We start from the raw sequence: 20,008 nt of genomic DNA, 5'->3' as shown, positions 1-20,008 counted from the left end.
TAGAAAATGTTCATCTTAAGCAAATCAAGCTATTCCTGATAATGCAATCTCCTACTAGAGTACAGAACAGAACAAAATAGAGCACAGTAAATATTCTTTCTCAGCTAATTTTCGTGCAATCTCCTAATGGAGTGCTCACTTTTCTCAGCTATTTCTGACAGTAAAAGCTCTTACATTCAACTTAATTAAGCTTACAAACAGAACTTGGATGTGTATGGACATGGAAGTATGAAGGATCAATATCTTTGTAAGCACTTATCACAAAAGAGAAAATTAAAAGAGGCACTACATCATATCAGAAGAAGAAATATGAGAACCCAACAAAGAACTGAGTACAATCAGCAGCAACAACAATCTTTACTCACCACAAGTACTATTCTTGATATGTCTACAGCCATCAAGACTAATATGGAGTTTAAGCAAGACTCATAGATGTTGTCTAAGAAGGAAAATCATATTTCTTACAGTTAGTTTCCTCCTAGGCAATCAATTATTAACATCAAGAAACTGAACAAGTCTTTTCCACTACCAGTCAATTATCTATCCAGACCCAAAACTCCAAGGTGATGAAGCTAGAACAACCAGAGCAAGAACTGGCAAAGAAGCCACGGAAGATGGATTGAGGAAACAATTACACCAAGTAACCTACTCAAAGTACACTCTGAACCATTTGTATGCCTTCCGCAGCCACCTAACCATAGCCCACTCACCAGCAACCGCAAACCCATAGCCATCTGCTATGCTCATAATAGCAGCCTGCTCTTTCTGACAGAGAAAAGAAGGAACAACAATTCTTCTAGTGAGTTTTTCTTCCTCAGCTGCTAGCCTTGCCAAATAGTACATCTCCTCCTGAGATGTCACTAAGTAGCAAGGAAAACCAAGCAGCTCTTGCCTTATCCGGGCCTGATTCCGCAGCGCTTTCCTGTACCTATTTTCTTCTGCTTGAGCATTGCCAAGGGCAGTATTCCATTTCTTCAGCAGTAACACAGTGTTCATCCTGCACACATTTGAAAATAGACTGTTAAGGGTCAAACAAGGAAGGAGGGACAAATCTGAACAAAAGTATACTAAAGGGGACTAATGTGTAACATCAAAAATATTAACTCTAAAAGTATAGGGACCAAAGTGTTAGCTCCACAACTCTGATATAATTTCCATTTGTTATTACTCCAATTGCGCAGATGCACCCTTTACAGCTGAACGTACAGCTCCCCATAAACACAACAATTTCCTTTCTAGCATGACCAAATCCAGCTCGTATCAGATCCCTTTCCATCAAACCACCCTTGTCCTCAAGGGTGTTAAATATAAAATGAGGATCACTCTTCCACCAGGATCAAACAAAATTTAGGAATAGACATCATACGAAAACAATTCTTGTCTTGGGCCTTCAAATGCTCCAGGATCAAAAATAAACCCTTGTATGTAGCAGCAGCCCCACAAGAGACAACCCCAATTCACTTACAGCCTTAACTGTTCCTTTAGCAAGCATTGACTCACTACTTTCTTTAACTATGTACTGCTTCTCAACTACAGGTAGTATGACTTCAAGTGGTACCTTAACACTGTTGTGTAGTAAAAGCATCCCTGATGAAAATAAGTTAAATTTGGCTGGAAGCTCACATTTCTTTGTTTGAATCTGCTGAACTAAAACTGAAGAAGACAGTGATAGAGTGGCGCCCATCATTGTGTCTTTTAAAATGCTTTCATATTGTTGAATGAAGAACTGCAAACTGAAGCATATTACTCCACACACATCAAGCTCTTGACTCGCCACTTTGCAATTTATTTCCCCCACATCCTTGGAGTTTTTACTCGCGTCCATACGGTAGTTGCAAACTAAGGCTAGCAAAGAACACAATGAGTAAACAATCTCATCAATACTTCTTGCAGAAAATATCTTTATCGCACCCTCTAAAATTGCAGATTTATTGGTCACCAATGATTTTCCACAAGAACTCCACAAAACTCTTGAGAACTCCGTATTGAAGAAGTGAGCTGGAATCACTTCACTAGTAGATCTTGTCCCCTTGTAAACACACCAAGAAGCACCTGATGTGCAAGTGCCAGAAACTATAAGAATGAAAATTACACCTGTAGATGAAAGTTCTTGGCAAGATGTCGGTCCTGGTAGCGTCCAAATGCATTGGATTGCTCCAAGTGCTACGCTAAAGGCCTCCAATTTCTTCACAAAAGAATTCCACAAAGGTCTTTCGAACACAACCTCTAAGGAATGAACAGATGGCACTTCCGTAGTAGTTCCTTCGTTGTTGAAAATATTCCAATAAGCACATGATTGCATAGCTACTGTAGCAACATCTCCAACTATTAAGTTACTACCATAAGCAAATTTATGGCTCCCATATCTTGTATTCTGCATTAAAGATTGGCTAACAAAAGCATTCCCACTCGAAAGCCAATAGCCTCTTCCAGGATCAAATGTGAAAACACTTTCCTCATCCAACCTAAAGGCAATAGATTCAGCTACTACCTCTCTGTGATAGTCTTCTCCAACAGCACATGATACCTCAAAAGTAGTCAAGCAAACTGACATAACCTTAATGAGCTCAAGAGCTTCTTCTGAACAACCAGCCCTGCCGAGGAGATAAAACATGAATATGAAAGCCACAATACGTGATGTACCCATCAGCAGAAGTGTAGAAACACTGTCAAGTCGATAAAAGGGTTCATCTATAATGAAAACATGTGGTCTCATAACAAGGTCCCTAACCGTGCTTGGATAATTTTTGTTTCGAACAATGATAATCACGGCAGAGAATCCCGGTGAGCCAAATGGATCGAGAATCAATGCAAGAGCATTAACACCATCAATCAAGAATATATCGGTCCAGCCCCAAAGTGCTGTAACAAAAAATTCTCTTCTCATAACTACATAGTATTGTAAGCCCTTGCACGAACCATCCTTTGAAAAACCAGCCGACAAACATGAATATAATATTTGTTCATGCACATGAATCGAATGAGATTCTGCAAACAATCTCCCCGTCAAGTCACCCTTGTCCTCAAGGGTGATATGTGAAAACGAAGAAATAACTACACCTGGATCGAATGGAATTTCAAAGAAGTCCCCAACAATAAGATTCCTTCCTAACACTGGAAGAAGAGGTTTAGTGGTAAAAGTCAGCAACTCTGCTCCTGAAAGCAATTGCTTCAGGTGTTGGTCAACAACACAAAATTGGCTAAAGTGTGCATCACTACTTTTCCACACCATCGTGCCAAATGAAGGACAAAGTCTCTCAAAGTATTGGCAGGCTAATTTCAACAACCAGATAAGTGAACTCCACACCTTAACTGCACCTACAGGAGTGAGATTCTTTGTACTCTCAGCACCGCAAATGTCGCAAACATCAGTGCTCATAGCACTGTTCAAGCCACTATTTACTGCCCTTTTTGCTGGTGTTTCAACACTTCCTTTGGCGACATCTACAACCAGTTGCACCATTTTCTCCTTTAGCTTTTCAAAAACCAAGTAAGATGCATTCAAGTCCATACAACTGGAGGACGTGGTGACTGTCGCATTACTCACAGAAGAATAGTTTCTAAAATTTATTTTCATAACTGGAGCATACATTTGAGAAACCATCCTAATACAACTTAAGAAAGCGAGATCCAAAGGTCTCAACTCTTTTAAATAATTAAGCAAATCAACAAGGTCAATTTCACAGTCACCACTGCCTAGCATGCTACTGTCAGCTCCCACTCTCAATATATCACCAAGTGCCAAAGCTGTCAAACTACTAGGCAAAAATATCCACCACTCTGCTGTCACCTTAAAAAGAAAATGTACCTTGCCGGACCTGGTAACTGAGTCGGCTACTATACCATTAACAATACTGGTTGCACAAGAGTTTTGAGCTAGTGGAGTTATGATTGACACTGATGTAAGATCAGACTCATTACCATCAGATTTGAGGCTGAAAGCACTATCAGCACTCTCACTCTGCAATTCAAAATCACGATTGGATGGCGGACTCTCCATCACTTTTGATTGCGACTCAAAAGTGGGAACCATTTTTTCCTTCAATGGCCCGACTACCTTAGATATATTCTTCATTGATGAAGCTTTTGTGATTCTAACTGACGACCCAAGAATATTCGACTTCTGATCAATCCTTGCCAATCTTATCTCCTCCAGCAAGAGTTCTGCAATTGCAACATCACTGAAATTAGCTGCAACACAAGCAATTAATTGTGAGTATGTAGCTTGCTCATCATGTGCGAACTATTCTCCTTGCAAATGCTACTACTAAGACCAAAGGCAACCTCCTCATCAATTGGCATTTCATCAAACACCTCGTGCACGTATTCTTGAGTACTCTTTTTGCTATAGACAGTTAGTGGTGAAGCTTTCACATGCAAATCTATTTCTCTCTTCTCTTCTCCAACTCCTTCTAATGGAGTCGTAATTAGTGTCCCGCCTCCACTAGGATCAAATCCTTCTCCCCATTTGCTTCTTTGCCGGAAGTGATAGAACTGGTTCAGCCAATGTCTCATAGACATCTGCCTGATTCCAATTTCCTTCACTTGAAGCGAAGGAGAATTTATATGAATCTATAGGAGGAGCCATGGTGTGACCATAAGCAGCATCAACATAAAAATGGTAGTCTGAATATGGTGTGGAATTGCATCTTTCATGAACGTTTGTGTGATTGCTGTAAGAACCACTCACACAAACTCCGATTGGCAAAGAATTGGAAGAAGCAACGGAAAACTCCGTATGCCGGTGAAGATCAGAAGGAAAATGCTGGTAACTCATGCATGAATGCTGCCATAGAGTTTTGAAATGGGCAGTGATTGGTGTAAAATTATGGTCATATGCTGGAGGGCTCTGAAATGGTGATGGGACGTCACATTAGTTTGGACGCCGTAAGTGCCACTACTGTAGCTTCTAGTCGAGCAATAATTGGAGGATGTGCTGACGAGCTCCGATGGACGGTACATATAATGAGAAGATTGGAAACTAGTGGCTCGCCAAGGATGATTAAGAATGAAATTGGAAATATGTGGTGAAAAATTGTGGAGCAGCTATGGGCTTGTGGAGGATTTCTCGGGTTCTAGTCTCCAGCCAAACTTCGATTCTCTTCTCCTGTCAAGGAAGGTTGAGAAGCCAAATTTTCACCATCTCCGTTCACCAGCTTCATCTCTTGGACAAATCTCATTAATCTATTGTCCTTTAATCTATTCTCCGTTCTATCATAATTGCAGTTTATATTGGATATTTGGGAATTTAATTTTTCCACCAACTCTCTTACTTTCTCCATATCCGATACCATCTCTCCGAGAGTACCCACAGAGCAAGTTCGATGCTCTGATACCACCGATACAAATACTCAATTTCAGAGGAAGAAGAAGCTAACTAGGGCTAAGCTAAAGCTAAGAAGAGAAGAAACTAACGCAAATAAGATAAAGGTTTTTCATTCATAACCTTCAATTAAAATCCATTACATCGCTATTTATAAAGAAAATGGAAGGAGGAACAAATCTGAACAAAAGTATACTAAAGCAATAAGAGAAGCAATCAATAGAATGTGAAAAAAGAGAGATACTGAAAAAAAATCACATACCTGACTTTGGGGAGAACAGCTTCTTGATCTTGACTATGAAGTTCTAGAAAGCGAGAAAAAAGAAATAGGGGTTTTGGCGTTAGGCGTATTTGCATGCTCTATTCTGGATTTGTTAGAGAAAACAGAGAGAAGGGTGACGTGGCATTTTGAGAGAAATATTAGAGCACCTGGGCTTGGTTGGTGAGTTTTACTGCTTTTCTTTTTATTATTATTTTCCTCAAACATGAAAGTTAGTAAAAAGACTAAAGTATTATAACCAAGTGATTAAATTCAGACTAAATATTACAGTGAAACTTGAAATTAATTATTACACAAACTTAATAAATAGTCAGTTATTCCTATAAATAAAGTATGACAAGAAAGAAATTCAGTTTTTCCATTTCTTTTGAGTAAAAAGTTTCAAGATAACAAAAACAATTAAGAATAAGGGTTATTTTGGATAAAGGAAAGTGCTTTCAAATAAAAATGAGTGATTTTATCACTTACTTTCCTTTATTTGGTTGGTGAGTGAAAAAATAGTGTTTGGTTAGAGAATATAAAATATTTTTAGGAAAATAATTTTTTATACTAATCTTCTCAACCCACCTTCCCCAAAATCCTCATGTTTCATGTACGCCTCCCCCCCCAAACCCGGGACTCTATTTTCTTCAAGAATTTAACTATTCTTTTTAAAATTTACACAAACCCAAAGGAACTAATGCGCTACTTTACTTTTTCACGTAAGAACAACGTTGAAATTATTTGAGCTCGATAACTAAAAAAAATAATTTTTTTAGTTGAAAAAGAAAGTATCCTTTCTACAACATAAAAAGAAATTACTCATTTTATTGAATGAAGAAAATATTTTTTCTACATCATGAAAAAAAGATACTCAGTTTGTTGAAATGAAAGAAAATACTTTTTGTACGTCATGAAAATAAAGTATTTGTTTGTTGAAATGAAAGAAAACACTTTTTATACAACATGAAAAGAAAATACTCATTTTGTTAAAATAAAAAATAATACTTTTTCACGTCATGAAAAGAAAGTATTCATTTTCATGAAAAGAAAATACTCAGATTGTTGACAACAACAAACCCAGTAGTTTTCCACAAGTGGGGTCTGGGAAGGGTAAGATGTACGCAGCCTTACCCTAACCCTGGAAGGACAGAGAGGTTGTTTCCGATAGACACTCGGCTAGAGAACGAATGAAAAAGAAAAAGTAATTGCAACAAGTAGGAATAATAGCAAGATGATCTAAGATCGAATCCAATAATGCAGTCAAACTCTAGGTAGTAATAGCCATCTATGAATAAAAGATATCATACTAATATTAATGCTAGCGAACTAAGTAAGACAAAGAGAAATGCTCGACTACCTACGAACCTTCTACCCTAATCTTTGAGCTCCATACCCCCATGTCTAGGGCCATGTCCTAAGTCAGCTCCAGTTGCGCCATGTCCCGCCTAATAACCTCTCCCCAAAACTTCTTAGGACTATCTCTACCCCTTCTGCTACCCACCGAGGCTATCTGCTCGCACCTTCTCACTGGGGCTTCTATACTTCTCCTCTTAACATGCCTGAACCATCTCAACCTTGCCTCCCGTATCTTATCCTCCACAGGGGCCACTCCCACCTTTTTTCGAATAACTTCATTCCTAATCTTATCCAACCGAGTATGCCTACACATCCACCTCAACATCCTCATCTCAGCTACTTTTAGCTTTTGGGTATGAGAGTTCTTGACCGGCCAACACTCTGCTCCATACAACATAGTCGGTCTAACTACAACCTTGTAGAACTTACCTTTAAGTCTCAATGACACATTCTTATCACACAAGACACTAGAAGAGAGCCTCCACTTCATCTATCCTGCTCCGATACGATGCGTGACATCTTCATCAATCTCCCCCTTATCTTGTATTATAGATCCAAGATATTTGAAACTATCTCTCTTGGGGATGACTTGCGTATCAAGCATCACCTACATATCCCCTTCCTGGGTACTGTTGTTGAACTTGCACTCCATGTATTCCGTCTTGGTCCTGCTCAACTTGAAACCCTTAGACTCTAGGGTCTGCCTCCAAACCTCCAGCCCCTCATTTACACCACCCCGCGTCTCGTCAATTAAAACTATGTCATCAGCAAATAGCATACACCATGGCACCTCACCTTGAATGTGTCTCGGCAATGCGTCCATCGCCAAGGATAATAGGAATGGATTAAAAGTTGATCCCTGGTGCAACCCCATCAGCGGGCATCTTCTTCGTCCTAAAAATGACGTTGAATAGACTAGTGAGCCACTCCAAACCAACCCTACCCGCATTCTTCAAAAATTCCACATGCATTTCATCTGGCTCGGTAGCTCTATCCCTGTGTGTAACGACCCAGCCGGTCGCTTCGAGAGTTATAGTCTCATTTCCCCTATTTTTGCTTCTTTTTGTGTTACTCAGCTATATTATGTTATATCGGGTTAGTCGGTTCGGGTCCGAAGTGGTTTCAGAGTGAATTGAGATACTTAGTCTCTAAAATAGAAGCTTAAGTTGAAAAAGTCAACCGGATATTGACTTATATGTAAATGACCTCGGATTTAAATTTTGATGGTTCTGTTAGATCCGTTAGGTAATTTTGGACTTGGGAACGCGTTCGGAATGAGATTTGGAGGCCCGTGGTAGAATTAGGCTTGAATTGGCGAAAGTTATAATTTTGGCGATTTTGGTCGGTAGTGAAAATTTTGATATCGGGGTCGCAATGAAATTCTGGAAGTTGAAATAGGTTCGTGGTATTATTTTTTACTTGTGTGTCAAATTTGAGGTCATTCGGATGTGGTTTAGCGGGTTTCGACATCGTTGGTAGAATTCGGAAGTTTAGAAGTCCTTAGGCTTGAATCCGAGTGTAATTTGGTGTTTTGATGTTGTTTTGAGTGATTTGATGATTTGTCTAAGTTCGTATGATGTGGTGGGATATGTTGGTATGTTCGGTTGAGGTCCCGAGGGCCTCGGGGTGATTCCGGGTGATTAACGGAACAAGTTTGGAAATTGGAGGAATTGCTGAAGTTGAACTCAACTGTCATAATCGCACACGCTGATATCTCATCGCAGGTGCAAGCCCGCAGAAGCGAGCGGGAGATCGCAGATGCGAGATTGGAGGAGTTGGGCAAAAGGAGCAGCTGCAAGAAGGTTATCGCATCTGCTATCCCGCAGGTGCGAGACTTGGGGCGCAGATGCGGAGAGGAGGAATTTGGCTGGCATCGTAAAAGCGGAGGGAGATGCGCAGGTGCGCTTTTGCAGGCGCGAGATTTGGACGCAGATGCGGAACTTGTGATCTTAAGTGAGTTTTGCACCTGCGATGGAAATTCCGCAGGTGCGGCGCCGCAGAAGCGGAAAAAGGGGCCGCAGGTGCGGTTTCACTGGGCATAATGTATAAATTGAGGACTTCGTGATTTTTGCTCATTTCCACCACTTTTTAACTCGGACTTTGGAGCTTTTGGGGTGATTTTTGAAGGGGATTCAAGGGTTTTCATAGAGGTAAGTTGCTTGAGCTCTAATACTCCTAGCTATGGTGCTTTCCCGTTGATTTCTCATCTAATTAATGGAGTTTTGAAGTGAAAATTGGGGGTTAGGGCTTGAGATTTTGGAGAGTGTAATTTGAGAATTTGAGGGACCAAATGATGTAGGATTTTGATGAATTTCATATGGTTAGACTCGTGAGTGAATGAGCTTTCGGGTTTTGTGACTTTTGTCGAATTTTGAGACGTGGGCCCGAGGGTCGGATATGAGTCGATTTTGGTTTTTGAGTCTAATTTAGTAGTTTTCTTGTGGAATTGATTCCTTTAGCATATATTAATGGTATTGTACTACTTGTGGATAGATTCGGGATGCTCGAAGGCTGATTCGAGAGGCAAAGGCATTGTGGAGTAGAGATTTGCTCGGATTGAGGTAAGTAACGGTTGTAAATCTAGACTTGAGGGTTTGAAACCCTAGATTTTTGTGTCATGTGACTATTTGGAGGTGACGCACATGCTAGGTGGCGGGCGTGTGGGCTTGCACCATTTGGGATTCGTGATTTGGTCCGTCCCGTAGCAACTGTAAAGTTGAACAACCTGTTGTAGCTATATGCTCTTTATGTGCTTTAGAAAGATTTACTGTAAATCATGCTAGATACCATGTCTAGGCCTTATGCCAGTAATGTTTGGACTCTTAGAGGTCATTTCTTGTTGTCCTCTCACTTCTTTAGTTGATATCCCGTACTCAGTCATGTTCATGCATTCTTACATCATAGTTCAGTCTCTGTTATTCTATTTGTTGTATCATGTTAATGTTGTTTGGGCTGATTTCTTTGATTTCTGAGACCCCTGAGAGGCTGGAAAGGTTTATGACTGAGTGAGGTCGAGGGCATGTTTGTGAGGTATTGTACCTTAGCACGTGAGTTGTACGTGCGGATTCTGATATGATATTATAGCACGTGAGTTGCCCATGCAGCATGTAAGTTGTCCGTGCAGATTATAGCGCTTGGGCTGTAGGAGCCCCTCTGGAGTCTGAACACCCCCAGTGAGCGCAGGTACCTACTGAGTGCGAGTGTCGAGTGTCGAGTGCGAGTGTTGAGCGATTATGAGGCATGAGTGATTGTGAGGCTTGAGTGATTGTGAGGTTGGAGTGATTGGGAGGACTGAGTGATGATAACCCGAGGGGCAGTACATGATTTCACCATCCATGCTTATAGTTTCTTTGAGTCCTTGTTTGAGAACTGTTGAAAGATATTTCTGATTGTCTTACTTGAAGCATTTAGCTCGTCACTACTTCTCAGCCTTTATTTACTTATGTTGCTTACTGAGTTGGTGTACTAACGTTACTCCATGCACCTTGTGTGCAGATCCAGGCATTTTTGGTCACGGTAGCGGCTGTTGATATTCTTGTAGCTGATCATTGGAGTTAGCAAGGTAGCTGCCCGGGGATCGCAACCTTGTTTTCTTCTTCTTTATCTTCCCATTAGTTGTATTTTGGATTTTTCCCATACTATGTTAGTCTTGTTGTCGTCGGACCAGTTTTCAGTAGTTGCTCATGACTCAGTGACACCCCGATGTTTGGGGCTTTTCATTTCGCATTTCTATATTTCTTAAGTTCAACCCTTGTTTCTTTTATGAAATTCTGCTATACAAGACGCCTTTTGGCATATCTTTGAATGAATTATTGTAGTATTGTGGGAGTCGGCTGGCCTAGTACCATCGATAGGCGCCATCACGACAGGTTTAAGTTTAGGGTCGTGACAAGTTGGTATCAGAGCCTAGGTTACATAGGTCTCACGAGTCATAAGCAGGTTTAGTAGAGTCTTGAGGATCGGTATAGAGACATCTGTACTTATCTTCGAGAGGCTGCAGAACCTTTAGGAAATCTCACATTCTTGAATTCTTGTCGTGCGAATCTGTTGATTCTGGTAACTAAACTTCTGTTGTTTCATTCTCTCACAGATGGTGAGGACTCGTACTACCGGTCAGGATGGACACCCACCAGTACCACCAGCCAGGGCCGCGAGAGGCCTAGGTTGCGGTAGAGGCCGCGGTAGGGGAAGAGGTGCAGCCCGCACACCAGCTGGGGCAGTACCTGCAGACCCACCAGTTGCCCTAGATCAGGACCAGATTCCAGTTGTTGATGCACCAGCTCAGGAACCATCTGTGCCTATTGTGTTTCCAGGCCTTCAGGAGGCCCTAACTCAGATTTTGGCAGTGTGTATCGGCCTTGCTCAGGTGGTCTTTATCTCGACGGCCGCAACCACTTCTCAGGCCAGGGGAGGCACTCAGACTCCCGCCGATCGCACACCCGAGCAGGTTGTTCAGGGACTCCAGATATCGGGGGCACTACCAGCCCAGCCGATTGCAGATGCTCAGGACTATATGGTTCTTGCTATGCCTGAGGATGATCAGCGTAGGTTGGAGAGGTTTGGGAGACTCCAGCCTCCACCTTTCAGTGGCACAGAGAGAGAGGATACCCAGGACTTCTTGGACAGGTACTAGAGGATACTTCGTACATCTAGTATTCTGGAGACTTGTGAGGTCTCATTCACTACTTTTTAGTTTTTTGGGGCTGCACTCAGATGTGGAAGACTTACGAGAGGCGTAGGCCTGTTGGCGCAGCACCCCTTACTTGGCAGCAGTTCTCCGTGGTCTTTTTGGAGAAGTTCGTGCCTCAGTCCCGCAGAGAGGAGCTGTGCAGACAGTTTGAGAGGCTTCATCACGGTGATATATCTGTGATGCAGTATGAGATGCGATTCTCAGAGTTGGCCCGTCATGCTATCTGGTTGGTTCCCACAGACAGGGAGAGGATCATAAGGTTTATAGATGGTCTCACTTTTCAGCTACGGTTGCTTATGACAAGAGAGAGGGTGTCTGGTGCTACTTTTGATGAGGTTGTCGACATTACTCGGCAGATTGAGATGGTTTGCGATCAGGAGAGGATTGAGAGGGAGGCCAAGAGGCCTCGAGGACAGGGAGGATTCAGCGGTGCTCCTTCTGGGGTTCAGTTCCAGCACGGTAGAGGTCGTCATTTCAGACAGGCTCAGTCAGCACCGTGGTGTGTCATCTGGCCATGGTTCTCACAGTTCTCATCAGGTCCACTCATCACTCAGTGCCCTTCCAGCCCAGAGTTCGTCCCGTGCTCCATCAGTTCAGGGCTCCTCTATGACAGGTACTTTTACCAGTTATCCCGGTGCTCGGGGCTCCCTTCAGTCCTCGCCACCAGCACCAGGGAGTTGTTTTGAGTGTGGGGAGTTTGGGCATATGTGGAGGCAGTGTCCTCGTTGTCATAGAGGTCTATCTCAACAGAGGAGTCAACCTTCGACCTCAGCACCAGTTACTTTACCATCCGCCCAGTCAGCTCGGGGTGGAGGTCAGTCAGCTAGGGGTCGCCCTAGAGGTGGAGGCAGATCAGGGGGCGGCTAGGCCCGTTTTTATGCCCTCCCTGCCAGACCAGATACTATTGCTTCAGATGTTATGATTACAGGTATTGTCTCAGTTTGTCACAGAGATGCCTCTATATTATTTGACCCTGGTTCCACTTATTCATATGTTTCCTCATATTTTGATCATTTTCTGGATATGCCCCATGAGTCTCTAGTCTCGTCTATTTATGTATCTACTCCGGTAGGCGATACTATTATTGTGGACCGCGTGTATCGGTCATGTGTGGTGTCCATTAGGGGTCTGGAGACCCAAGTAGACCTTTTGCTGCTCAGTATGGTTGACTTTGATGTGATATTGGGTATGGATTAATTATCTCCATGTCATGCTGTTCTAGATTGTCACGCTAAGACCGTGATGTTGGCAATGCGGGGATTTTCGAGGGTTGAGTGGAGCGATTCTATAGACTATGTACATAGTAGGGTAATTTCATATTTGAAGGCTTAACATATGGTTGAGAAGGGTTGCCTATCTTATTTGGCGTTTGTGAGGGATGTTAGTGCATATACTTCTGCCATTGATTCTGTTCCAGTGATACGTGATTTTCCGGATGTGTTTCCTGTAGACCTGTCGGGCATGCCTCTTGACAGGGATATTGACTTTGGTATTGATTTGGTGCTGGGCACTCAGCCATTTCTATTCCACCGTATCGTATAGCACCGGCGGAGTTAAAGGAGTTAAAGGAACAGCTTCAGAAACTCCTTAATAAGGGGTTTATTCGGCCTAGTGTGTCACCTTGGGGTGCACCGGTTCTATTTGTAAAGAAGAATGATTGTCCCATGAGGATGTGCATTGATTACAGACAGTTGAACAAGGTCATAGTCAAGAACAAGTATCCTTTGCCTCGTATTGATGATTTATTTGACTAGCTTCAGGGAGCGAGGGTGTTCTCCAATATTGATTTGAGGTCCGGGTATCACCAGCTGAAGATTCGGGATTCGGATATTCTTAAGATAGCTTTCGGGACCCGATATGGCCATTATGAGTTCTTAGTAATGTCTTTTGGGCTGACCAATGTCCCAACAACGTTCATGCATTTGATGAACAGTGTATTCCAGCCCTATTTGGACTCATTCGTTATTGTATTCATTGATGACATCCTGGTGTACTCTCGTAGCTAGGAGGAGCATGCTCAGCATCTGAGGATTGTATTACAGAGATTGGGGGAGGAGAAGTTTTATGCAAAGTTCTCCAAGTGTGAGTTTTGGCTTGGTTCAGTAGCATTCTTGGGGCACGTTGTGTCCAACGAGGGTATTTAGGTGGATCCAAAGAAGATAGAGGCGGTGCAGAGTTGGCCTAGACTGTCCTCAGCCATGGAAATTAGGAGCTTCCTTGGTTTGGCGGGCTATTACCGTCACTTTATGGAGGGATTTTCATCTATTGCATCGCCCTTGACCAAATTGACCTAAAAGGGTGCTCCATTTAGGTGGTCGGATGAGTGTGAGGAGAGCTTCCAGAAGCTCAAGACTGCCTTGACCACATCTCCAGTGTTAGTTCTACCATCAACTTCAGGTTCTTACACCGTGTATTGTGATGCCTCGAGGGTAGGTATTGGATGTGTTCTGATGCAGGGTGGTAGGGTGATTGCCTATGCCTCGCACCAGTTGAAGACCTATGAGAAGAACTATCATGTCCATGATCTTGAGTTAGCAGCCATTGTTCACGCCTTGAAGATTTGGCGTCATTATTTGTATGGGGTTCATTGTGAGATCTATACTGATCACCAAAGTCTGCAGTATCTGTTTAAGCAGAAGGATCTTAATTTGCGTCAATGGAGATGGTTGGAGATTCTTAAGGACTATGATATCACTATTTTGTACCATCCGGAGAAGGCCAATGTGGTGGCCGATGCTTTGAGTCATCGGGCAGAGAGTTTGGGAAGTTTAGCATATCTCCCAGAAGCAGAGAGACCCTTGGCATTGGATGTTCAGGCCTTAGTGGGCCAGCTTGTCAGATTGGATATTTTGGAGCCGAGTCGGGTACTGGCTTGTATGGTCTCCAGGTCTTCTCTTAATGACCGTATCAGGGAGCGTCAGTATGATGACCCCCACCTTCTTGTTCTTCAGGACAAGGTTCAGCGAGGTGATGTTTGGGATGTGACCATTGGTGATGACTACGTGTTGAGGATGCAGGGCCGGATATATGTGCCTAATGTAGATGGGCTCAGGGAGTTGATTCTTGAGGAGGCCCACAGCTCGCGGTGTTCCATTCATCCGGGTGCCGCGAAGATGTACCAGGATTTGAGGCAACACTATTGGTGGAGGCGGATGAAGAAGGATATAGTTGGGTTTGTGACTCGGTGTCTCAATTGTCAGCAGGTTAAGTATGAACATCAGAGACCGGGTGGCTTACTTCAGAGGTTAGAGATCCCAGAGTGGAAGTGGAAGCGAATCACCATGGACTTCATAGTTGGGCTCCCACGGACTTCGAGGAAGTTCGATGCTATTTGGGTGGTTGTGGATCGGCTGACCAAGTCCGCGCACTTCATTCCAGTTGGTACTACTTACTCTTCAGATCGGTTGGCGGAGATTTACATCCGAGAGATTATTCGCCTGCATGGTGTCCCAGTTTCCATCATTTCAGATAAGGTCACTCAGTTTACATCGCAGTTTTGGAGGGCCGTGCAGCGAGAGTTGGGTACTCAGGTTGAGTTGAGCACAACTTTTCACCCTTAGACGGACGGGCAGTCCGAGCGCACTATTCAGATATTGAAGGACATGTTGCGTGCTTGTGTCATTGACTTTGGGGGTTCATGAGACCAATTCTTGCCGCTCGCGGAGTTTGCATATAACAACAGTTACCAGTTGAGTATTCAAATAGCTCCATACGAGACTTTATATGGGAGGAGGTGTAGATCTCCGATGGGATGGTTTGAGCCTGGTGAGGCTAGGATCTTGGGTACAGACTTGGTCCAGGATGCATTAGATAATGTGAAATTGGTTCAGGAGCGGCTTCGCACGGCGCAGTCTAGGCAGAAGAGCTACGCGGACAGGAAGGTCCGTGATGTGTTTTTTATGATTGGGGAGAAGGTTTTGCTAAAGGTATCACCCATGAAGGGTGTTATGAGGTTTGGAAAGAGGGGCAAGTTGAGCCCCCGGTTCATTGGACCTTTTAAGGTTCTTCAGTTGATAGGGGAAGTGGCTTATAAGCTTGCCTTGCCACCCAGCTTGTCGAGTGTGCATCCATTGTTTTATGTTTCTGTGCTCCGAAAGTATGTTGGCGATCCGTCCCATGTTTTTGACTTCAGCACGGTTCAGTTGGAGGGTGATATGACTTATGATGTGGAGCCAGTGGCCATTTTCGATCGGCAGATTCGGAAGTTGAGGCCAAAGGTTATAGCTTTAGTGAAGGTGCAGTGGAGAGGTCAACCTGTGGAGGAGGCCACCTGGGAGACCGAGCGGGAGAAGCATAGTAGATATCCACACCTATTTGAGGCTCCAAATATGTTTCTAGACCCGTTCGAGGATGAACGTTTGTTTAAGAGGAGGAGGATGTAACGACCCGGCCGGTTGCTTCGAGAGTTATAGCCCCGTTTCCCCCATTTCTGCTTCTTTTTTTGTTACTCAGCTATATTGTGTTATACCTGATTAGTCGGTTTGGGTCCGGAGTGATTTCAGAGTGAATTGAGATACTTAGTCTCTAAAGTAGAAGCTTAAGTTGGAAAAGTCAACCAAACGTTGACTTACGTGTAAACGACCTCAGATTTAAATTTTGATGGTTCTGTTAGCTCCGTTAGGTGATTTTGGACTTGGGAGCGCGTTCGGAATGAGATTTGGAGGCCCGTGGTAGAATTAGGCTTGAATTGGCGAAAATTATAATTTTGGCGATTTTGGTCGGTAGTGGAAATTTTGATATCGGGGTTGGAATGGAATTCTGGAAGTTGGAATAGGTTCGTGGTGTTATTTTTGACTTGTGTGTAAAATTTGAGGTCATTCGGACGTGATTTAGCGATTTTCGGCATCGTTGGTGGAATTTAGAAGTTTAGAAGTCCTTAGGCTTGAATCCGAGTGTAGTTTGGTGTTTTGATGTTGTTTTGAGTGATTTGATGATCTGTCTAAGTTCGTATGATGTGGTGGGATATGTTGTTATGTTCGGTTAAGGACCCGAGGGCCTCGGGGTAATTCCGGGTGATTAATGGAACAAGTTTGGAAATTGGAGGAATCGCTGAAGTTTAACTCAGCTGTCATAATCGCACCTGCAGATGTCTAATCGCAGGTCCGAGGCCGCAGAAGCGAGCGAGAGATCGCAGATGCGAGATTGGAGGAGCTGGCAGAAGGCGCAGGTGCGAGAAGGTTGTCGCATCTTCGAGCCCGCAGGTGCGAGACCTGGGGCGCAGATGCAGAGATGGGGAATTTGGCTGGCGTCACAGAATCGGAGGGAGATGAGCAGGTGCGCTTTCGCGGGTGCGAGATTTGGCCGCGGATGCGGAACCTGGGATCTTAAGTGAGTTCTGCACCTGCGATGAAAATTCCGCAGGTGCGGCGTCGCAGAAGCGGAAAAGGGGGCCACAGGTGTGGTTTCACTAGGCAGAATGTATAAATTGAGGACTTCATGATTTTTGCTTATTTTCACCATTTTTAACTCGGACTTTGGAGATTTTGGGGTGATATTTGAAGGGGATTCAAGGGTTTTCACAGAGGTAAGTTGCTTGAGCTCTAATACTCCTAGCTATGGTGCTTTCCCGTTGGTTTCTCATCTAATTAGTGGAGTTTTGAAGTGAAAATTGGGGGTTAGGGCTTGGAATTTTGGAGAGTGTAATTTTGAGGATTTGAGGGATCAATTATGTCGGATTTTGATGAATTAGGGGTTAGACTCGTGAGTGAATATGCTTTCGGGTTTTGTGACTTTTGTCGGATTTTTGAGACGTGGGCCCGAGGGTTGGATTTGAGTCGATTTTGGGTTTTAAGTCTAATTTAGTAGTTTTCTTGTGAAATTAATTCCTTTAGCATATATTAATGGTATTTTACTGCTTATGGCTAGATTCGGGACACTCGGAGGCCGATTCGAGAGGCAAGGGCATTACGGAGTAGAGATTTGCTCGGATTGAGGTAAGTAACGGTTGTAAATCTAGTCTTGAGGGTATGAAACCCCAAATTTTTGTGTCATGTGACTATTTGGAGGTGACGCACATGCTAGGTGACAGGCATGTGGGCGTGCACCATTGGAGATTCGTGACTTGGTCCGTCCCGTAGCAACTATAAAGTTGAACATCCTGTTGTAGCTATATGCTCTTTATATGCTTTAGAAAGATTTACTGTAAATTATGCTAGATACCATGTCTAGGCCTTATGCCAGTATTGTTTGGACCCTTAGAGGTCGTTTCTTGCTGTCTTCTCACTGCTTTAGTTGATATCCCGTACTCAGTCATGTTCATGCATTCTTACATCATAGCTCAGCCTCTGTTATTCTATTTGTTGCATCATGTTAATGTTATTTGGACTGATTTCTTTGTGTTCTGAGAGCCCGAGAGACTGGAGAGGTTTATGACTGAGTGAGGCCGAGGGCCTGTTTGTGAGGTATTGTACCTTAGCACATGAGTTGTCCGTGTGGATTCTAATATGATATTATAGCACGTGAGTTGTCCGTGCAGATTATAGCGCTTGGGCTGTAGGAGCCCCTCCGGAGTCTGAACACCCCCAGTGAGCGCAGGTACCTATTGAGTGCGAGTGCCGAGTGCCGAGTGGTGAGCGATGGTGAGGCATGAGTGATTGTGAGGTTGGAGTGATTGGGAGGACTAAGTGATGTTAGCCCGAGGGGCAGTACACGATTTCATCATCCATGCTCATAGTTGCTTTGAGTCCTTGTTTGAGAACTGTTGAAAGATATTTCTGATTGTCTTACTTGAACTTGATTTAAACAAACTGATTTGACTTAAACTCTGGTTGCATATCATGCCGCACTTTACTAAATTCTTGTGATATGAACGGTACTTGCATTTAGCTCGTCACTACTTCTCAGCCTTTATTTACTTCTGTTGCTTACTGAGTTGGTGTACTCACGTTACTCCCTGCACCTTGTATGCAGATCCAGGCATTTTTGGTCACGGTAGTGGCTGTTGATATTCTTTTAGCTGATCATTGGAGTTAGCAAAGTAGCTGGCTGGAGATCGCAGCCTTGTTTTCTTCTTCTTTATCTTCCCATTAGTTATATTTTTTATTTTTCCCAGACTATGTTAGTCTTGTTGTTGTCGGGCCAGTTTTTAGCAGTTGCTCATGACTCAGTGACACCCCGATGTTTAGGGCTTTTCATTCCGCATTTCTATTTTTTGTTTGAGTTCAACCATTGTTTCTTTTATGAAATTCTGCTATACAAGACGCCTTTTGGAATATCTTTGAATGAATTGTTGTAGTATTGTGGGAGTCGGCTGGCCTAGTACCATCGATAGGCGCCATCACGACAGGTTTGAGTTTATGGTCGTGACACTGTGCATCTTACACATATCCCCCTCGACCTCCTCTACTCTTATGCGCCTACAATACCCGAAATCCAGGCGCATCTCAGAGTGCTCGAGGTTGTTGAAATGAAAGAAAATACTTTTTCTACAACATGAAAAGAAAATACTCATTTTGTTAAAATGAAAGAAAATACTTTTTCTACATTAGAAAAAAAAAATACTTAGTTTGTTGAAATGAAAGAAAATACTTTTTCTACATTATGAAAATAAAGTACTCGTTTTGTTTTAAAAAATACTTTTTCTATTAAAGGAAAAGAAAATACTTCATTTTGTTGAAATGAAAGAAAATATGTTTTCTACATTATGAAAAGAATATACTCATTTTGATGAAATAAAAAAAGTATTATATTTACAACATTAAAAGAAAGTACTCTTAATAATATTTCTATTTAGGGTGGGTGGTGGGCGAGGTTGGGGTGGGTGGGTAGGGGTGTGTTGGTGGGGATGGGGTGGTTTGGGGGTGGGTGGGTAGGGGTGGTTTGGGGATGAGATGGATAGGGTTGCTAGGGATTGGAAATAGGGTGGAGAAAGTTGAAAAAGAGTTTGGAAAAATATTTTCCTTTCTTTTGATAGGAAAAATATTTTCCTCCAATTGGAGGAAAACAAGTTTATGAGAAAAATATTTTCTAAAACATTTAAGTCAACCAAACATTAAAAAATTAAAAAATATTTTCCTGAAAATATTTTTCTTCATACCAAATACTCCCTAAATTAGAAATAATTTATTCAACAAAACTCAAAAGTCTTAATATTATAAAACTACAAAATATGTTTTTCTTTTTACTCCTTTCTCTTGCCAAATAGAAAGCAAAGTTACGGTTATAACATAAAACTCAGAAATTTAATTTCCTAAAATCCCAATAAAAGTGTGACTATTTTTGTGAATTTTATTTGCCAAAAGATGGCATTTATTAAAATGAACTCAAAACTTAAATATTAAAAGTGAGACCTAAAAGAAATATTTTAAACCTAAAAAATAATTTTTCTAAAAAATATTTTCTACTCTCTAAACAAACACTAGAAAAAAAATTCGGATAA

The 20,008-nt window shown here is 42.5% G+C and overlaps 1 protein-coding gene across 1 annotated transcript; it reads right to left on the bottom strand.

Moving 5' to 3' along the window:
* Window positions 1-340: 340 nt before the first annotated feature.
* On the bottom strand, window positions 341-5,563 carry LOC107798453 (uncharacterized). Its single transcript, XM_016621456.2, has 2 exons — window positions 1,105-5,563; window positions 341-997 (listed from the first exon to the last, which is right to left on the bottom strand). The coding sequence occupies exon 1, from the start codon at window positions 4,073-4,075 to the stop codon at window positions 1,406-1,408; it is 2,670 nt and encodes an 889-aa protein (XP_016476942.1). The 5' UTR covers window positions 4,076-5,563; the 3' UTR covers window positions 341-997; window positions 1,105-1,405.
* Window positions 5,564-20,008: the final 14,445 nt, after the last annotated feature.

Source organism: Nicotiana tabacum, chromosome 15, assembly GCF_000715075.1.
Source record: "Nicotiana tabacum cultivar K326 chromosome 15, ASM71507v2, whole genome shotgun sequence".
In the NCBI taxonomy this organism is placed as follows: Eukaryota; Viridiplantae; Streptophyta; class Magnoliopsida; order Solanales; family Solanaceae; genus Nicotiana; species Nicotiana tabacum.
The sequence above is the reverse complement of the archived record's forward strand: the minus strand, read 5'-3'. Positions and strand labels throughout refer to the sequence as shown.

What these genes read in the sequence shown, in the direction of transcription:
- LOC107798453 (XM_016621456.2), bottom strand. Translation starts at nt 4,075, where the DNA reads ATGAAGAATATATCTAAGGTAGTCGGGCCATTGAAGGAAAAAATGGTT.